Source organism: Eubalaena glacialis, chromosome 4 (genome assembly GCF_028564815.1).
Source record: "Eubalaena glacialis isolate mEubGla1 chromosome 4, mEubGla1.1.hap2.+ XY, whole genome shotgun sequence".
Lineage (NCBI taxonomy): Eukaryota > Metazoa > Chordata > Mammalia > Artiodactyla > Balaenidae > Eubalaena > Eubalaena glacialis.
The window spans coordinates 170434548-170451715 of NC_083719.1; the positions used below are offsets into that span (position 1 = coordinate 170434548).

Here is a 17168-nt window from a genome sequence, read left to right on the forward strand (position 1 = left end):
GGTGTTACAATAAGTTGTCATGCCTCATTTAAGCCCTGATGATGGGGAAGCATGAACTGAGACCCACTGCATGAGCCAGTTTCTACTTAGATCATGAATAGAAAAGGCCTAGAGAATTCATGGTATATAAAATATCAACAAGAGGGATGTAAGGGTACATTATTATTACCTCTGTTTCCAAAAGAGACAAAGAGGAGAATTGTTTGTTCATGATCAAACATACATGTATCAAATATGAATATACAGAAATCTTTGTTTAATACAAGGCCCCTTCAATAAAATATGTAGAGTCATCTGGAAATACAGTTTGATAAAATTTTGCTATTTCTAAAATTATTATATTCCATAATGTTCCTCCAAATGTAAAAAGTCTGAAAAGAAATATATTAAAAAATATAGAAAGAAAACTATATTAGTAATGTTATTGCAAAGTATGTGAAAGATTTTAGTCAAAGAAATCTCTCTAGATGAGAAAAGCTCCTTAAAAGTCAAGGTAGAGGGCTTCCCTGGTGGCGCAGTGGTTAAGAATCTGCCTGCCAATGCAGGGGACACGGGTTCAAGCCCTGGTCTGGGAAGATCTCACATGCCACGTAGCAACTAAGCCCGTGAGCCACAAGTACTGAGCCTGCGCGTCTGGAGCCTGTGCTCCGCAACGGGAGAGGCCGCGACAGTGAGAGGCCCGCGCACGGCGATGAAGAGTGGCCCCCTCTCGCCACAACTGGAGAAAGCCCTCGCACAGAAACGAAGTCCCAACACAGCCAAAAATAAATAAATTAATTAACTAATAATAAAAAAAAAAAGTCAAGGTAGAGTTAAAGTAGAGGATTAAAGTCTTGGTGGATTATTATCAGGATAAGGTTATCTAAATTTTCTATTAATTAATAATTATTTAGCATTTAAGCATTTTAGCATTTGGTTAGCAATTATTTATTAGACATAGATATAGAGAAAGATGGTAGCAGAGTTAGCTTTCAATAATTTTTAAGAATTTTGTTGGAAATGTACAGAATATACTTTAAAAATAAGTCAAATATTATTATCATTTCATCATTCTGGTCATTTTTACATTGTATTTAAGTAGTAAAGTTGAATTTAAACCAATCATATAAATCACAACCTTACTTATTTCCCAAAACATTGGGAGGTCAATATCATTGTTCCATGTACAGGAATCATACTAAGTAGCTGAGACTGAGAGAGAGAGGTTGCTTGTTTGAAGTCTTACAACTAGTAAATGACTAGGTCAAAGAACTAGTTGAATCAGAATTCTGAGAAATTTCTACTCTAAAAAATGTATCGATGCTGTACACCTGAAACTAACACAATATTGTAAATCAACTGTGCTTCAATTAAAAAAAAATGTATCCAAAGATAAAGGAAAAAGTTGTAAGGGATAAGGCATGGGGCTCAGTGATACTAGAATTAGAGGAATGAATTTCATCATTCTCAAAAATTGACCCCTGAGTGAAGAGGATTTAAAGAGTAATTGAATAGTCATAGGAATCATGAATATATAAAGAGATGGTTCTGAATATATTAATCTAGAAGGAAATGGAAGGTTAAGCAATAAGAGGTATAAAGCAAGAAAAGAAGAAGCAATAAAGAGCAAAAGTGAGAGAGACAGAGACAGAAAGATGCAGAGGCAGAGAGACAGAGAAAGAGGAGAGAATAAGAGAAGGAAAATAAGGAGGAGGAAAAAGAATTACGGAGCTGATGCTAGAACAATATTGGACTGTTCTGAACCAATTTAAGAATTGCCATTTCTAATTCTTAATATATGGAAGATTGGAATGAAGAGATTTTAAAAGGAATGAGACATTAAAATAAATGTATAGATATCTTTAATACGAGGTCCATTCATTTGAAGAAAACACATCAAGAAAGTATGTGGAGCCATTTGGGAAAAAGAGTGGTAAGACTGCTCCATTTCTAAAATTACTATGCTATACAATCCTTGTCCAAACACAAATATTTTATATTTTCTCTTTTGCCCCATGGGAAAAGGTCCATAGTGACAAGGAATGAAGTGCTGACCTAAATGGGGACATCTGTTGAGCCTTCACATATCTATACCCTCCATTCTACTCCAGGAAACTTTGCTAGGCTTGGGGTGTAGCTTAGCAACAGAATTTTAGGAAGGATCGTCTGTAATGTTAGAAGCAGGGTGAAAATGACCGCTGGATGCCCAATTTTCTAACTCCACTTCTGTCATAGGTGGTAAGATAAGAGGAGTCGTGTCACAAATGAAAAAATAAGGTCGAAGAAAACCAGAGAAAAGGTGATTGAACGTGTAAATATAAGACCCATTTGTGATGTTGTAAAAGGAGATTTCACCTGCTTCATAGTCCAAGAAAATCCCAATGCAGCGAGGCCGTTCCAGGTGGAGGAGAGGAACTGATGGAGAGGCAAGGACCATGTACTCACTCCCTTTCAGTAGCCACATGGCCCAGACCCCGTTCTCAGGAGATGGTGTGGTTTCCCCCTTTCTTGACACCGTGTCTTGACAGACACCTAACCCCCATTCTGCTTTTTCTCCCACCACGACTTCCCAGTAATGCCTCCCTGATGAGAAGTTCTGCAAACCCAGGATACAAGGCCATGTGTCAAATCGTTCAGGGTTGTTGGGGACATCCCTCCATAGTTCTCCATCCTGCACACTGCGCAGGTCAGCAGTCAAGAGGAGGCTAGGATGTGCTGTGGCGGGATCCAGTTTTATGTCAACTGCAGAAAGAATTTTGTGGAAACATGTAAAAGAACAGAAAAGACTGGTGAAAACTTAGGAAGCCATGATATTGAGAACTGTCACGCCATTCCTCATTCTCCCTCTAATAACTCCTGGAGATAACAAAATATGTGTTTCACCTTGCAGGTCGATGAGTATATGCTTTATTGCTTTTGAGTGTATTCCACTGCTATGTCTGCATAATCCAGGACTCATTACTGTCCCAATTAAAACATAATCATTGATGATAAGACAAACCATGTGCATAACCATTTAGATTCCTTTTATCTCTATCCAGGGAACTTTGGAAGATCTTTGGTGCTCTTTGGAAAATCTGCATTTAAAATAAAATTTACAACTCCCTTGGGATTTTTTTTCTCCTCAAAGCCTATAGGAAAAATTCATTGGTATAAAATCCACCACTTTCAAAGCTATGTTACTATGGTAGCAAGAATTCTAAGATGAGCCTCATGACCTTCAGACCCTGGTGGTACTCTCGTGATTCTGTTATATTATGTGACAAGAGGGAGATTATCTGAGTGGGTCTAATAAAATCACCTTTTAAAATCAGAGAGGTTTCTTTGGCTATCAGGCTGCCACCAGAAGTGAAAATCAGAGAGATTTGGATTTGATGTGTCATTGCTGCCTTTGAAGATGGAGTGGGCCACAACTGAGGAGAAGGGTGAGTGACCTCCAACTGATAACCAGCAAGGAGATGGAAATCTCAGTCCCACAACTGCAAGGAACTGCTTTATGTCAACACACTGAATAAGCTTGCAAGTGGACTCTTCCCTGGACCCTTTAGAGAAGCCCAGCCTGGTCAACACCTTGATTTTTGATCTTATGAAACCTCAAGCAGAGAGGCCAGCTGATCCCATGTGGTTATCTGATCTGAAGAACTGTGAGCCAATAAATGGATGTGGTTTTGGGTAGCTAAGTTTGTGATAATTTGCTATGCAGCAATAGAAAACTACTACTGATACTGTGAAGTCCCAGTGAGATTGATATGAAATTTTATTTGTACATATAATTAATAAATAAATCTACAAATGAAATGACCTCAGTGAAGAAGGGAGGATGTAAAATATTCAGTGTCTTTTTTTTTTGGTAAACATTCAAAAATAGTAAATTTCATTAATCATATTTTAATTTTTAATATACTAATAACAAATACTAATATGCTGACTGTTATTCTTCTTTGTCTCTAAACCACTTCTAGCTATCTTTTATTGATACTCAAACCTGAATGGGTCACATAAGTAGTACATCATCTATACTATCCCATGGAACCACCCTCAAGGGTGCCATTATCATCCTCATATTGTAGATGAGGAGACTCAGAGTCCAACAAGAGATTATGTGATTTTCCCAAATTGTATGATTTTCCTGTCATAAATAACGGGAATTGAAAAGTGGGTCTCCGTGGAATTGTGTTAGGCCTATTTAACAGATGTCATGTCGTCATGCATCATTCCCACTCCAGCACACTTATTTGCTCCATTTATAAGAAAATAAATCTGTGAAATAGTTATTAATACATCTATCTCCAGTTCCTCTCCCTACCTCTTCTTTCTTTTTTTTTTTTTTTAAATTGATTTATTTATTTATATTTATTTTATTTATTTATTTATTTTTTGGCTGTGTTGGGTCTTCGTTTCTGTGCGAGGGCTTTCTCCAGTTGCGGCGAGCGGGGGCCACTCTTCATGGGGCCACTCTTCATCGCGGTGCGCGGGCCTCTCACCGTCGCGGCCTCTCCCGTTGCGGAGCACAGGCTCCAGACGCGCAGGCTCAGTTGTGGCTCACGGGCTTAGTCGCTCCGCGGCATGTGGGATCTTCCCAGACCAGGGCTCGAACCCGTGTCCCCTGCATTGGCAGGCAGGTTCCCAACCACTGCGCCACCAGGGAAGCCCCCTCTTCTTTCTTAAACTCAGTTGCTCACCAAGATAGAATAATATCTTAAGCAAACTACTCCTTCTTCCCAGTGCCCCATGCATCGATCAATGATCAGTCCTTAAAGTTCACCTTAAATGACTTTTCTGTAGCACTCAACACTGTTGAGAATCCTTTTGTCCTGGGAAACTTCACTTCCCTTTCCCAAAGACACCAGTCATCATGCTTTCCCTCCCTCTCCACTGGCCTCCCCTTCTTGGTCTCCTTTGCTATTTTCTCCTCTTCTCCTCCATCACTGCTATTCGAGAAGCCAATGGTCTCAGGATTGGGACCTCTTGCCTCTTTCTCAGATCACTTCTGATGTGTTCTGGGGCTGGCAGGCACATTGCATTAATTAAATTCCATTCATGCGCTTACTAATTCCAAATATATATATCTAGCCTAGACTTTTCTCCTGGAACTCCATATTTGTAAATTCATCTGTGTACCTGACATCAACATTTGGATATTTAACATTCATCACAACATTGATGTGTCTAAAACCCATTTCCCTTTTTCTGTCTCGCCTGCAGCTTTACCTGTCAATGTAAACAGCAATTTCATTACCCAATTCTGGAGATTTAAACCTTGGAATCATTCACAACTTTTCTCCTTCTCTGACACCTCATATCTAATCCAACAGCAGATCTTGCCAGCTTTGCCTTCAAAATACCAAGATTCTGTCCACTTCTCTGCACCTCCAGTACTACTACCCTTGTCCAATGGACAATCGTCTCTGATTGAATTATTACAAAGGATCCTAACTGGCTTTCCCACATCAAGACTTGCCCCTCTGTAATTTATTCTCAATAAAGCACACAGAGTGATCGCCACAAAACATTAATCTAATCATCCTATTCCTCCATTTACAACTTTTAACTGATGTTCTATTTCACTTGGAGGTAAAGCATTGCTCACAGTGGCCTGCCTGTTGGGTCCTGTGCTACTTGGACTTTTCTTGGCCTCTCCAGCTCTCCCCTCACTCACTCCACCACAGCCGCACAGAACTCCTCATAGCTCCTGGAATGCATCTTCCATACTTCCATCTCAGGCCTTGGCACTCATTTCTGATGCCTGGAATGCTTTCCTCCAGATCAGATATTTGCTGAGTTATCCCCTACTGAGTGACGTCTTCCTTGATGATCAAATTCCAAATTAGATGCTCTAACCCCAGAACTTCTGGCCACCCTTAATTTATTCTTTTTTTCAATATTCTGTATCATCTTCTAACATTCTGTGTATTTTGCATAATTTAAGCAAATATATGCAACATGAAGCTGTAGATTTGTAAGTTGATGTTATTGTTCAATTTTATATTCTAATGTTTAGAAGAGTAGCTGTCATAAAATACACAATATTTGTGGAATTGATTAGTTAATTCAGTAAAAATAATTGGGAATATGGAGACACTGATTATGAGAGTGTAGTAACTTGCAACATTTCATGCAGTTAGTACATATTACTTTGCCCATCAGAACCTTGATTAAATCATTGAACAGGACTGATGAGATGGGTTTTCTCATCATGGGACAAAGTGGTTTCCCTGTAAGTAATAAAGCCACTATTTAGCCACTGTCTGTTTTCATTACTTGGTATAAATTGAATATAAAAAAGAAATTAAAAGTATTGAACTGTTACTGTTTTAAAAAACAACATAATAGGACCAAACAAACTAATTATAACACCACAGAGCCTACAGAGAGTACTTAAATATAATTGACTGAATATTTTTGGCTTTATTAACTATCTAATTTAAGAAATTCATCAAATTGCCAGATAATAAAATAATCCAAACCTTATATTATTTGATACACTGCAATGCTTTCATATATTGATGATTTTTTGTTTTCAAATGTTTCATTTTGTCCTCCAAACAATACAATTTTTTAGCATTTTATAAACAAGGAAATGGAGATTGATTAGAACTAATGTTACTTATATCACAGCTAATATCACTTTCAAGCCCATCATTCTAACCAAATGTAGCTTATATGGGTGTCAGTGACTCTGATATTCTTTCATACTATTCAGAAGTATCCCAATATTCTTTTTTTTTTTTTTTTTTTATTCTGAGCACGGTGCTATCTCCCTTCCTCCCTTATAGTTTGGCATAAACGTGTGACTCACTTCTATCAATAAAATCTTCAGGAAAGCCATGTGTGCCACTTCCGAGTAGTGCCTGATTCATCATAACCTTGCCCTTTTCCATGGCTACCAGCAACAGGAAGGAGGTGGGGCTCTGTCTGCACAGGTTCCCGGAGTGAGATTACGTGAAATTAAAGCCTCCACAATCTAGTAATCAACCTAAAACATGATCTCGAAATAAACCTTTCTGATTTTAGCCACTAAACTTTGGGTTCTGTTTGTTACTATAGCCTGACTGCTACAGTAACAAATTGCAATAAGAGCCAAATTCCAGGTGTCATAGTTCCTCAAGCTCTAAAATGCAGCCTACCTTGGAACTTTCTCAACATTTCCCTCATCCCAGGGATGCGACACATTGTCTTCAGCTCCATGGGGATGGTCTCCGGATCCAGCCGTGTAACACTCTTACTTCTGAGAAGAGCACAGAACCCACAGTTCTCAGTAGGGTTATCCACCAACCTCCCCAGCCTCTCCCAACCCATTCTTTGATTCAGAAAGTAAACGTACCGGCTCAAGGCTCCTCCTGCACCCTGAAAGTGAAAGACAAACACAAGTAGGTGTGAGTTAGACCTCTGAACTGCTTTTGACAGACTGGGGACACACCATGAATATCTTTTTAGGAATTACTGGAAATCATTAATTATTAAGGTAAAACTATAAGCGACATGACTCTCTCTTAATATAGGCTAAAAACAGGCTGTTGTTGAGTTTTCTCATGAATTTAAAATAGTATAATCAGTTTGCCTCTATTAAAATAAAATCAGACCACACAAAGTTTAGGTTAATTCCTATAATATCTATTGGTTTAACTATTTTCTGAATTGATAATTCTGACATTTGGATATTTTAGTAAAGAGTTACATTCTGTGAATGCAATTAGGGTAAAAACAGATTCTAAGTATCTGCAGAATTTATTTGAGTAACATTGAAAGGTTAGACATAAAATGTTGCTCTCAATGTCCTTTTAAGAAAACCCTAAATTCCTCATTCCTTGAACCAACATACCATGTCTAAATTACCTAAGTGGATAAAAATAGAAGTCATTAATATCTAGCAACATTTTATCTCAGAGTAGATTATTAAATAAATCACCTGCATTGCATTTCCCCTCTCCCTCTAAAAAATAGCCACCTGTCAGATTAATTTTGACAGGGCATAAAAACAGGGAAATGATTAGCTTTACTTTTCATCGGAATGACAGGCCTTGTTTTTGGCCATTGCGGGTGAAATATAGCTTACTGGTACTGAGAAAGAAAGGGAAAAGTGGGTATAAAAATGAAACTAAATTATTTGAGAATATATTCTCCCTAAGATTTATATTATAAGACATTTTAACATTTCTTCAGTGCTAATAAATGATAACTTTATATACATTGTGTTTTGAGATATGGTAAGATGAGATAATGAATATTATTGAAAATGCCAGAGTTCTTGTGTTTATTTACTGTCTGAAATTTAGAAAATTTATTCCTTTCTGACAGTTTGCTCACTAGGAAGTGGGCATAGCAATAATAATAAAGATAATAACAATACTAATAACAACAACACAAGTTTTACTGATATATAGATATATTGAAGACAAAATGGGACAAATTAAAGAAAAATGTTTTGTAAATGCATTCATTTAATGACCCCCCACTCTGTAACCAGTGCTATTTATCACAGCACTTGTATGAGGATAGGAATTACTTAGTTCAGAAATCCCTAAATGAGGCATTGGGGATGAGATACAATGAAGCACGCCCAGAAAATTTCTATTGCAATGAGTTCTATCATGATAGCATGCACCCAGCAACAACGAAGACTTTCTCAATTCACTTGGGATTTAATGCCTTCAAGGAGGATTAAAAGGAAATATTTCCTTTTCCCTGCTATTTGTCTCTTTGCTCTATAATCTCAAATATATTGTGGGCAAGCTGCATGGAGCCCAGGAAATCTCTCCCTACCACACCTGGAATAGTCATGCAATATGGGCTAGAAAATTAGCATTTGTCTTAAAAATTAACATGCAAATTTCAAGGTGGACAATTTAAAATATTACTCATACTTTTGGCTATTGACATTTAAATGGGTTAACAAGACTTTTTTGGATTGGCCATCACTGAAATACAGCAATATCATCATTGACCGATTTTGAGGTTATAGATTGTCCTTTTTCTGTTTAATCATATGTAAATCATTAAATTGATTTTAGTTTTAAAAATATTTAAGTTTTGTCTTTAGTATGAACTATTTTATATGATTCTCTAGGGTCCCTTCAGATTCTGATGCCAGGATTAAGAATTAAGATGCTTTCCAAGTAAATTCTAGGGTGCCCTTTTCCTAAAGATCATAAATGCTTAAGGTGTTTGTCTCTGAAAGCCGCTATCTGTCCCCTTGTTCTCAGGTCTGCCCATCCCTCCCCTCCCAGGCACCCAGCCCCACCTCCAGCAGACCCAGGGCTGGGCGCTGGCACCTCTCCTCCAGCTCCTCTGCCAGATCCTTCAAGGCCCTGCTCTGATGAACCAGCCGGTTCTTGCTCTCCCGCAGTCTCTGCAGGGTGGCTCGCTCCTCCTCCTCCAGTCTTCTAAGCTGCAGTTGCTCCTCCAGGGCTAGTAAGCCACGATACTTTTCAAACTCCAACCTGAAGCGTTGCCTCTGCGTTTCCACTTTCTCCTGGAGTGACACAGTGCATCAAATGATCAGCAGTTGGGGCAGAGCATTTGGCTTCCACCTTCACGGATGGGATGACGAAGCTGGAGAAGGCAATGTCTGGCGTGATCTCATCTTCATAACTCTATGAACGGACCCACTGCATTTTAACAACATGCAGAAGCCAGAGACTACTCATGAGAAGTGGCCTGCTAGAGTTTTCAAACTTAGAGTTTGAGAAATACTGTTGGATTTGGGTTCCCATTTCCATGGACTTGAGGACAAGGCACTTTCATATTCAAGTTTCAGTACCATATGTAAAATGGGGGAAAAGAAGGGTCTGGGAATTAGAATTAAATATCAAACTGTTGAGCACAGTGACTAACATAGAGTAGTTGCTCAATACAAGTTAAAATTTACTATCAGTCACTGGAATGAGAACTGTGTGGAAATAACTGAATTATGAAGAGAGATTAGAGAGACCTGGATTTGTAAATGTGAATAAGAAAAGGTTTAGAGATTAGAAAATATTCCTCAATAATGTGGTAATCATGAAACTATAAGGCTAACATTCTCTGCAGAGCCAAGAAAGAAATAAGTTATTCTCAGGCCACTTATTGCAAAGGTTCAGGGAATTCATCTTGATTTCTACCCAAATCTCACCTCTATAATTTTTTAATAGACCTAAGGAACACATTTCGATACAGCATTAATATATCTAAATTTTATTCTCTGGAGACTGGTATGTGGAAAAGTAGCTTTAAACTAAGAATAAGAGGCAAATTGCCCTCCCATAGTCTCTCCATATTTTGAATTCTCTGGTCCATTATTAAACATTATACCATTTTGGTTCAATTTAAGAACACAAGCTAGTGCCTTTAAAAGAATTCTAATAACGGTTTTCCTCAAATTTCATAAGACTCAACTCTTTCCTCCAATTTCCCATTTCTGCCTCCTTCTGCCACTTTCTAAACAACTAGATTCATATAATTCTGACCTCTTTAAAGTCAACCAACTGTGAATTCCATATTCTGCTCTGAAAGGTACAACTCATTGAATTTCTCCCCCATTCTCCATGTTGGAGGCTGTGCTATTGAGGAGTGGTGCTAATAACTCAGTCATTGAAAAAAAGTGGAATTATGTTTGGGTCATGAGAGATGACATGGTCCAGAAGGGTTTTAGTTGCAATTCACTGTTCTCTCATATCATCCTTTTGAGTACTACAATTATATCTACAGATACAGAAAGGCTAAGGGTTTTCACAGAATTTAGAGTTTATTTTATTAAGCCCATGCTTGTTGCTTTTGGCTCACATAGATACATTCTCAAACGTAAAAATCATGCTAGTTTATTTGGCCTAGGACAGGGATCTTAGAATCATCTCTACTTTAGAATAATCAGCGGAGGGTTCAAAAAATGAAGGAACCCAGATCTCGGATATGGAATTTCTGATTTTGTAAATTTGTGGTCAGGTCAGGATTAAAAACAATTGACTTGGATCGTTAGCATAAAAAGAATAAAAATTATCAATAAACATCACTATCAATGAACTTTACATATAATATACATAACTATGGGAAAAGATAAGACTTATCACAGAAGAAAAATATGGCAAAAATAATCCTTATGAAAATATTGTCAGAAAACAGAGTACAAGACAAAATTTTTGAGAAAAGAAGAAAGAAAGAATTATAAAAATAAAAGGGTTCCTTGGAGAAGGTCAGAGAAGAGAAATATTCTATAAAATAGATTCTATATATATTATAATACATATTATATAAATAAAAACACCTATGTAATTTCTATATACAGCTTCTCAATATTGACCCTATTGACATTAGACCAGGTGATTCTTTGCTGTGATTTTTTGGGGGGAGAGGTGACTGTCCTGTGCATTACAGGGTGTCTAGCAGCATTTCTGGCCTCTACACATGAGATGCTAGTAGAGCACCCACCCTCTCCCAGTTGTGACAACCAAAAACATCTACAGATATTACAAAATATCTCTTGGAAGGCAACACTTGCGCCAGGTTCAGAATCACTCTGTGTATGTTTGTGTGTGTGTATGTGTATACGTATAAATAGGTAAGAGGAAAAAAGAGCTCATGAGGGGCTTCCCTGGTGGTGCAGTGGTTAAGAATCCACCTGCCAATGCAGGAGACATAGGTTTGAGCCCTGGTCCGGGAAGATCCCACATGCCGTGGAGCAACTAAGCCCATGCACCGCAACTACTGAGCCTGTGCTCGAGAGCCCGCGAGCCACAACTACTGAGCCTGTGTGCCACAACTACTGAAGTCTGCATGCGTAGAGCCCATGCTCCGCAACAAGAGAAGCCACCACAACGAGAAGCCGCGCACCGCAACAAAGAGTAGCCCCGGGCTTCCCTGGTGGCGCAGTGGTTGAGAGTCTGCCTGCCAATGCAGGGGACGTGGGTTCGAGCCCTGGTCTGGGAGGATCCCACGAGCCGCGGAGCGGCTCGGCCCGTGAGCCACAATTACTGAGCCTGCGCGTCTGGAGCCTGTGCTCGGCAACGAGAGGCCGCGATAGTGAGAGGCCCGCGCACCGCGATGAAGAGTGGCCCCCGCTTGCCACAACTAGAGAAAGCCCTCGCACAGAAACGAAGACCCAACACAGCCATACATACATACATACATTAAAAAAAAAAAAAGAATGTAAGCAGACAAGAATAGCATTTAAAAAAAAAAAAAAAATAGTAGCCCCTACTCGCCACAACTAGGGAAAGCCTGCGCAGCAACGAAGACCCAACACAGCCATAAATAAATAAACAAACAAACAAACAAATAAATAAATAAATAAGAGAGCTGATGAGGTATAAAAAAGAGAAAAAATATTTATGAATGACTGAAAAAGACTGAAAATTCAGACTGTCTTTCTATATGTAAGATGATGACTATTAGCCTGTCTTTCATATATATAAGTGATGTGAAATATTTACTATTTCATTCATCTAACAAATATATATATTTTAAACTAGTACTGACAGTACAAAACTCTGTTCTAGGTGATGCAGTGAGTTAAGATGAGTAAAATCAAGTGAGTGAGTAAGATCAAGATCAGTAAAGTTTATTTACAATTTGGATTGGGGTAACATTAACAAAGATAAAAAGAACACAACTGTACAATATAATCTGAGGGGATGAGGTGATCCAGGGTGAAACTGAGATTTTTTCTTGAGTACCTATGTAGATGGAACAAAAGTGCTGGAGTGCTGGTGGAAGAATGATTTAGTGACCCAAATTTGGATCCTTCAAATAGGCTAGGCTCCTGAACCCCAATATTCTCTCACCTTCCAAATGACAGTTTTCTTTCCCACATTGGCCTCCTGAGTCAAGGCTTCCTCCATCTCTTTCCTCACATGTTCCTGGGCCATCTGGAGCTTTACCTGTTTGGGAAGATATGCTGCAGCCATTACAGATACCCTCATTCAGTACTTAATATTGACTGGGTGTGGGGGGAAATACAAAGATCAGCTAAAACAGGCCCTAGAAAACATATAAAAATGTTCGACCTCATTAATAACAGTTAAACATAAATATGTTTTTAAATGTTGATGCCAGATGGAATCAAAGATGTATCTAAAAGTGTGTTCATTGTATTTTAAATAGTAAAACTGTAATTAACCAAAATGTTAAAAATATGGGAGTGAGAAAAATTTTATTTTCACAGGATGGAATTAAAATAAGGTGTTGCAGAATATTTAATGACAAGAAATACAAGTATAAAGAAAATTAAAATAAGTATACTTCATGCAACTTTGTACCAAGTTTGAAAGATAAAAATGCTTATGATGAATATATAAAAACTAGGCAGAGACCAATGAAAATATATTCAATAAACAAAATCTCATATCCTAATTCTTGGTTGAAAAGTGACGCTATTCCTTATATCTATATATTTCAACTGCTTACAGTTATTTATTACTTTATAATCAGAAGTGTATTTATTATATTTGGCAGAAGAAAACTTGTAAGTTAATATTTACTAAATGAAAAAGAAATACAGAGTGTCATAAATCTTACAAGGGGTAGAAAAATAATTTAATGAAAAGTAAATCTCTTTCAACCCTAGGACCCCTGCTAGAGGTAAACACATGTATTTTATTTACAGAGAAAACACACAAAGATAGACACATACACACATTTTAAAACTCTTCCCAAAGTCATTCAATAAGTCTCAGAAAAAAAAAAAACAAAAAAAACTAGCAAACAAAAAACGAAATTCTTCCCAAAGTCATTGAACAAGTCCTACACATCAATGTTGTTCTTTTTTAAAGATAATATTCTAAGGTAGAGCACATAAAATAGCAGTAGAATCCATGGAGGCATTTAAAAAGATGAAGAAACTAGCCATTTTTTTAGTGTTTGGAAGGAATAGAATACTTCAACACTTATGGACAAAAGAAATTGTAAGCAAAAGCAAGGAGGTAAAAACCTGTGGCATGTTTGGGGACAACAGTGATAAGGCTAGTTTTGCTGGATCGAATGATTGGTTTAGACAAGAGCTATAGTAAGAGAACTTAGGGCCTTAGAATGTCTTGATTGATAGGCTAAGGAGTTTAGAAGATATTTATTTGGTATTTAGTTGAAGAGCTACTGAAATAGAGAAAACTTCCTTAGAAATATGACATTATCCATGCAATATATAGTACCTTATGGATTAAAAGAAAAAAAGGCAGGAATATATTTCAAAAATCTAGCTAGAAAGTAGCTAGCAACTGAATTTTGCAGAAGACAACCAAAATCAAGAAGAAACACTAAGAAAGATATTTCTTGGTAGGTCCAGAGGGAAGTTGAGGGGAAAAAAATCACAAACCTTGATTTAGAACAATCAAAGTTAAAATAATAATTATTATTACTAATTATTGTATTATTATAAATTATAATACATAATATAAATATACAAAACATCAATTATACATTAATAATAATTTATTCATTTAATTAATTATTATTATTATTTTAGGAAGTTGATATTTGCACTTTATTTCATTGTGATGGTACTTCAGGTAAAGGTCGGTAGATTAAAGATGACTTTAACCCCCTTTGTGCTAGCAGCCGTTCCCGATGTTGAGAATTTAAATGTGTTCAGAATATGTCCAAAAACTTTTGATGAGCACCAGCAGGGAGAATCTTATTCATAGGGTTTCACAGGTGTCACTTTTGTGGGCCAGGTACTCCAATATGAGTCACCTTTTCATTGAGGATGCTCACATCAAAAGTCCACAAATATGTGTTGACTAGAGAAGGGCCTGTGTGCTTAGCTACTGGATTTCTACTTCAGAGTAACATGCATTGGTAGGCTTTAAAGGTGATCAGAGCCCTGTGCCCATCCAGACACTATTCTTAGCAAATGTTCAAACATGAAGGTTGCTTTATGCACCCCAATGTTCACTGCAGCACTTTTACAATAGCCAAGACATGGAAACAACCTAAATGTCCATTGACAGATGAATGGATAAAGAAGATGTGGTACATATATACAATGGGATATTAGTCAGCCATAAAAAAGAATGAAACAATGCCATTTACAGCAACATGGATGGACCCAGAGATTATCATACTAAGTGAAGTAAGTCAGACAGAGAAAGACAAATATCATATGACATCACTTACATGTGGACTCTAAAAAAAATGATACAAATGAACGTTATTTACAAAACAGCAATAGGCTCACTGACTTCAAAAACAAATTTATGGTTACCAAAGTGGAAAAGTTGGGGGAAGGGATAAATTAGGAGTTTGGGATTAACATATACACACTACTACATATAAAATAGATAATCAACAAGGACCTACTACATAGCACAGGGAACTCTACTCAATATTCTGTAATAACCTATATTGGAAAAGAATCTGAAAAAGAATGGATATATGTATATATATAACTGAATCACTTTGCTGTACACCTGAAACTAACACAACATTGTGAATCAACCATACTCCAATATAAAATAAAAAATTTTTTTAAATGAAGGTTGTTTTGGTGACAATATTAATTAACATAGAGATAAACACTATGCAAAAGCAAGACATTATACAAATGATAGTTATTAGGAAGTGTTTACAATAACTATGTGCACCTGTAACTAAAAGCCCATTGGACAACACAGCCCTCTACAACAGAGCTCTAGCTGTGGAACCCAGATTATCAACATCAGGGAAATTAAGACCAGCATGAAATTAAATGTCCAGAGAGAATTTCATGGGAGAGGAGGGCAACCTAAAATAATGGTATGTGTGAGCTCCTGAACAGGGGTCCCAAAAGGTGGGGTGTGCACGGAGCAAAGGCATGGAGACCTCAAGGTGAATGTGAGCCAGGAGGGTGGTTGGTGCGGAGGGCACAGGTCATTCAGATCAGGTGGTATCATTTGGCTCTGTCCCTAGCAAGGCACTTTTCACACCTCTGACTCAGTCGGCTCCTCTGTTACAGATCCGCATTTCCAGACCCAGGAATCGCGGCCCTCCACGTGCCACGGTAACACCTCTCACCTGGTAGCACCTGGCGGCCTCCTGCAGCGGTGTTGTGCGGTGGCTCCTGTGCTCCGGGGTGGTGTCACAGACCCAGCACAGAGCCTCCTGGTCTTCCTCACAGAAGCGACTCAGCTCCTCGCCGTGCCTCGCACACAGGCGCGCCCCCGAGGGCCCCGCGCCGAGCCCCAGCTGCCGCACGCTGTCTACCAGGCTGGCCAGCTGCCTGTTGGGGCGGAAGCTCTCCAGCCTGAAGGGACCCCGGCACTGCGGACAGGCATAGAGGCCGCTCTGTGCACTGTCGGACTTCTCGCAGAACTCGGAGATGCATCTGAGGCAGAAGCTGTGGCCGCAGTCCACACTGACCGGTTTCTGCAGGAAATCCAGGCACACTGGGCACCTGGCCTCCTCGCACAGCCGCTCCCCGGGCCCCCCCGAGGCCATGGCCGGCCGGGCCTCGCCTGGCCCTGCTGATAGCAGAGCTGCCTTCCCCAGCTGCCTGCGCTATCTCCCCTGGTGGTCTGGCACAGAAGGGAGGAACCGCACAGCCTCATGAGAAGCAGACCCAAGATGGGTTTTATCCGCTGGCTAGAGTCCAAATGAGCTACTCCCAGGGAACAGTTGTAACTCAGGCACCCTCAACCACAAGGATAAAATTAACATTCTAGTTACCCTAGCCTCCTAGGAAACTGATCATTTCTAACAGAATCCCTCATAGTATATACCTTATTGGAACCCGAATTCTCATGTTTTCAGTGTCAGTAAATTTGGAGAATTGCTTAGCTCCTTCCTTCCATTATTTTCTAAACTACCCCATGACCTTCTTATCCTTATACGGCATAATGATTTCTTAAAGTTTTTTTTTTTTTTCCAAACTTTATTTTTTCTACCTCCTATTAGCCCATGATAAAAAATTTAGGTAGATGGGTTGATACGGAGATCCAAAAAAAATGTGTGTATAATAATGATGGTTCTATAGCCCAACAACAATGCAAAGCATTTAAATAAATACCTGGCCCAGTTCAGTGAGTCCTATAATGACTGCACACATGTTGTGATTATTGCAAAGCATATCTTGGAGGTGGCAAAGCTGTAGGTTAAGGCATTGGTTATAAGAAATAATTCAAGCATATGTGGCACCTGTGAGGTGGCGAAGGCTGAGAAAGATATAGAAGAAGAGAGATGATTTGACAGAAAGGATGTGATCCCTACTTGGGATGAATATGGTGAGGTCATTAGGTCAGCCAGAAAAT

General features: G+C 38.6%; 1 protein-coding gene across 1 annotated transcript; it reads right to left on the bottom strand.

Moving 5' to 3' along the window:
* Positions 1–1762: 1762 nt before the first annotated feature.
* Positions 1763–16421, bottom strand: TRIM58 (tripartite motif containing 58). The gene is made up of 6 exons (XM_061190113.1): positions 15937–16421; positions 12735–12830; positions 9221–9451; positions 7304–7326; positions 7107–7207; positions 1763–2721 (listed from the first exon to the last, which is right to left on the bottom strand). Exons 1-6 carry the CDS (start codon positions 16357–16359, stop codon positions 2132–2134), a joined length of 1464 nt encoding a protein of 487 aa, XP_061046096.1. The 5' UTR covers positions 16360–16421; the 3' UTR covers positions 1763–2131.
* Between the last annotated feature and the right edge of the window lie 747 nt (positions 16422–17168).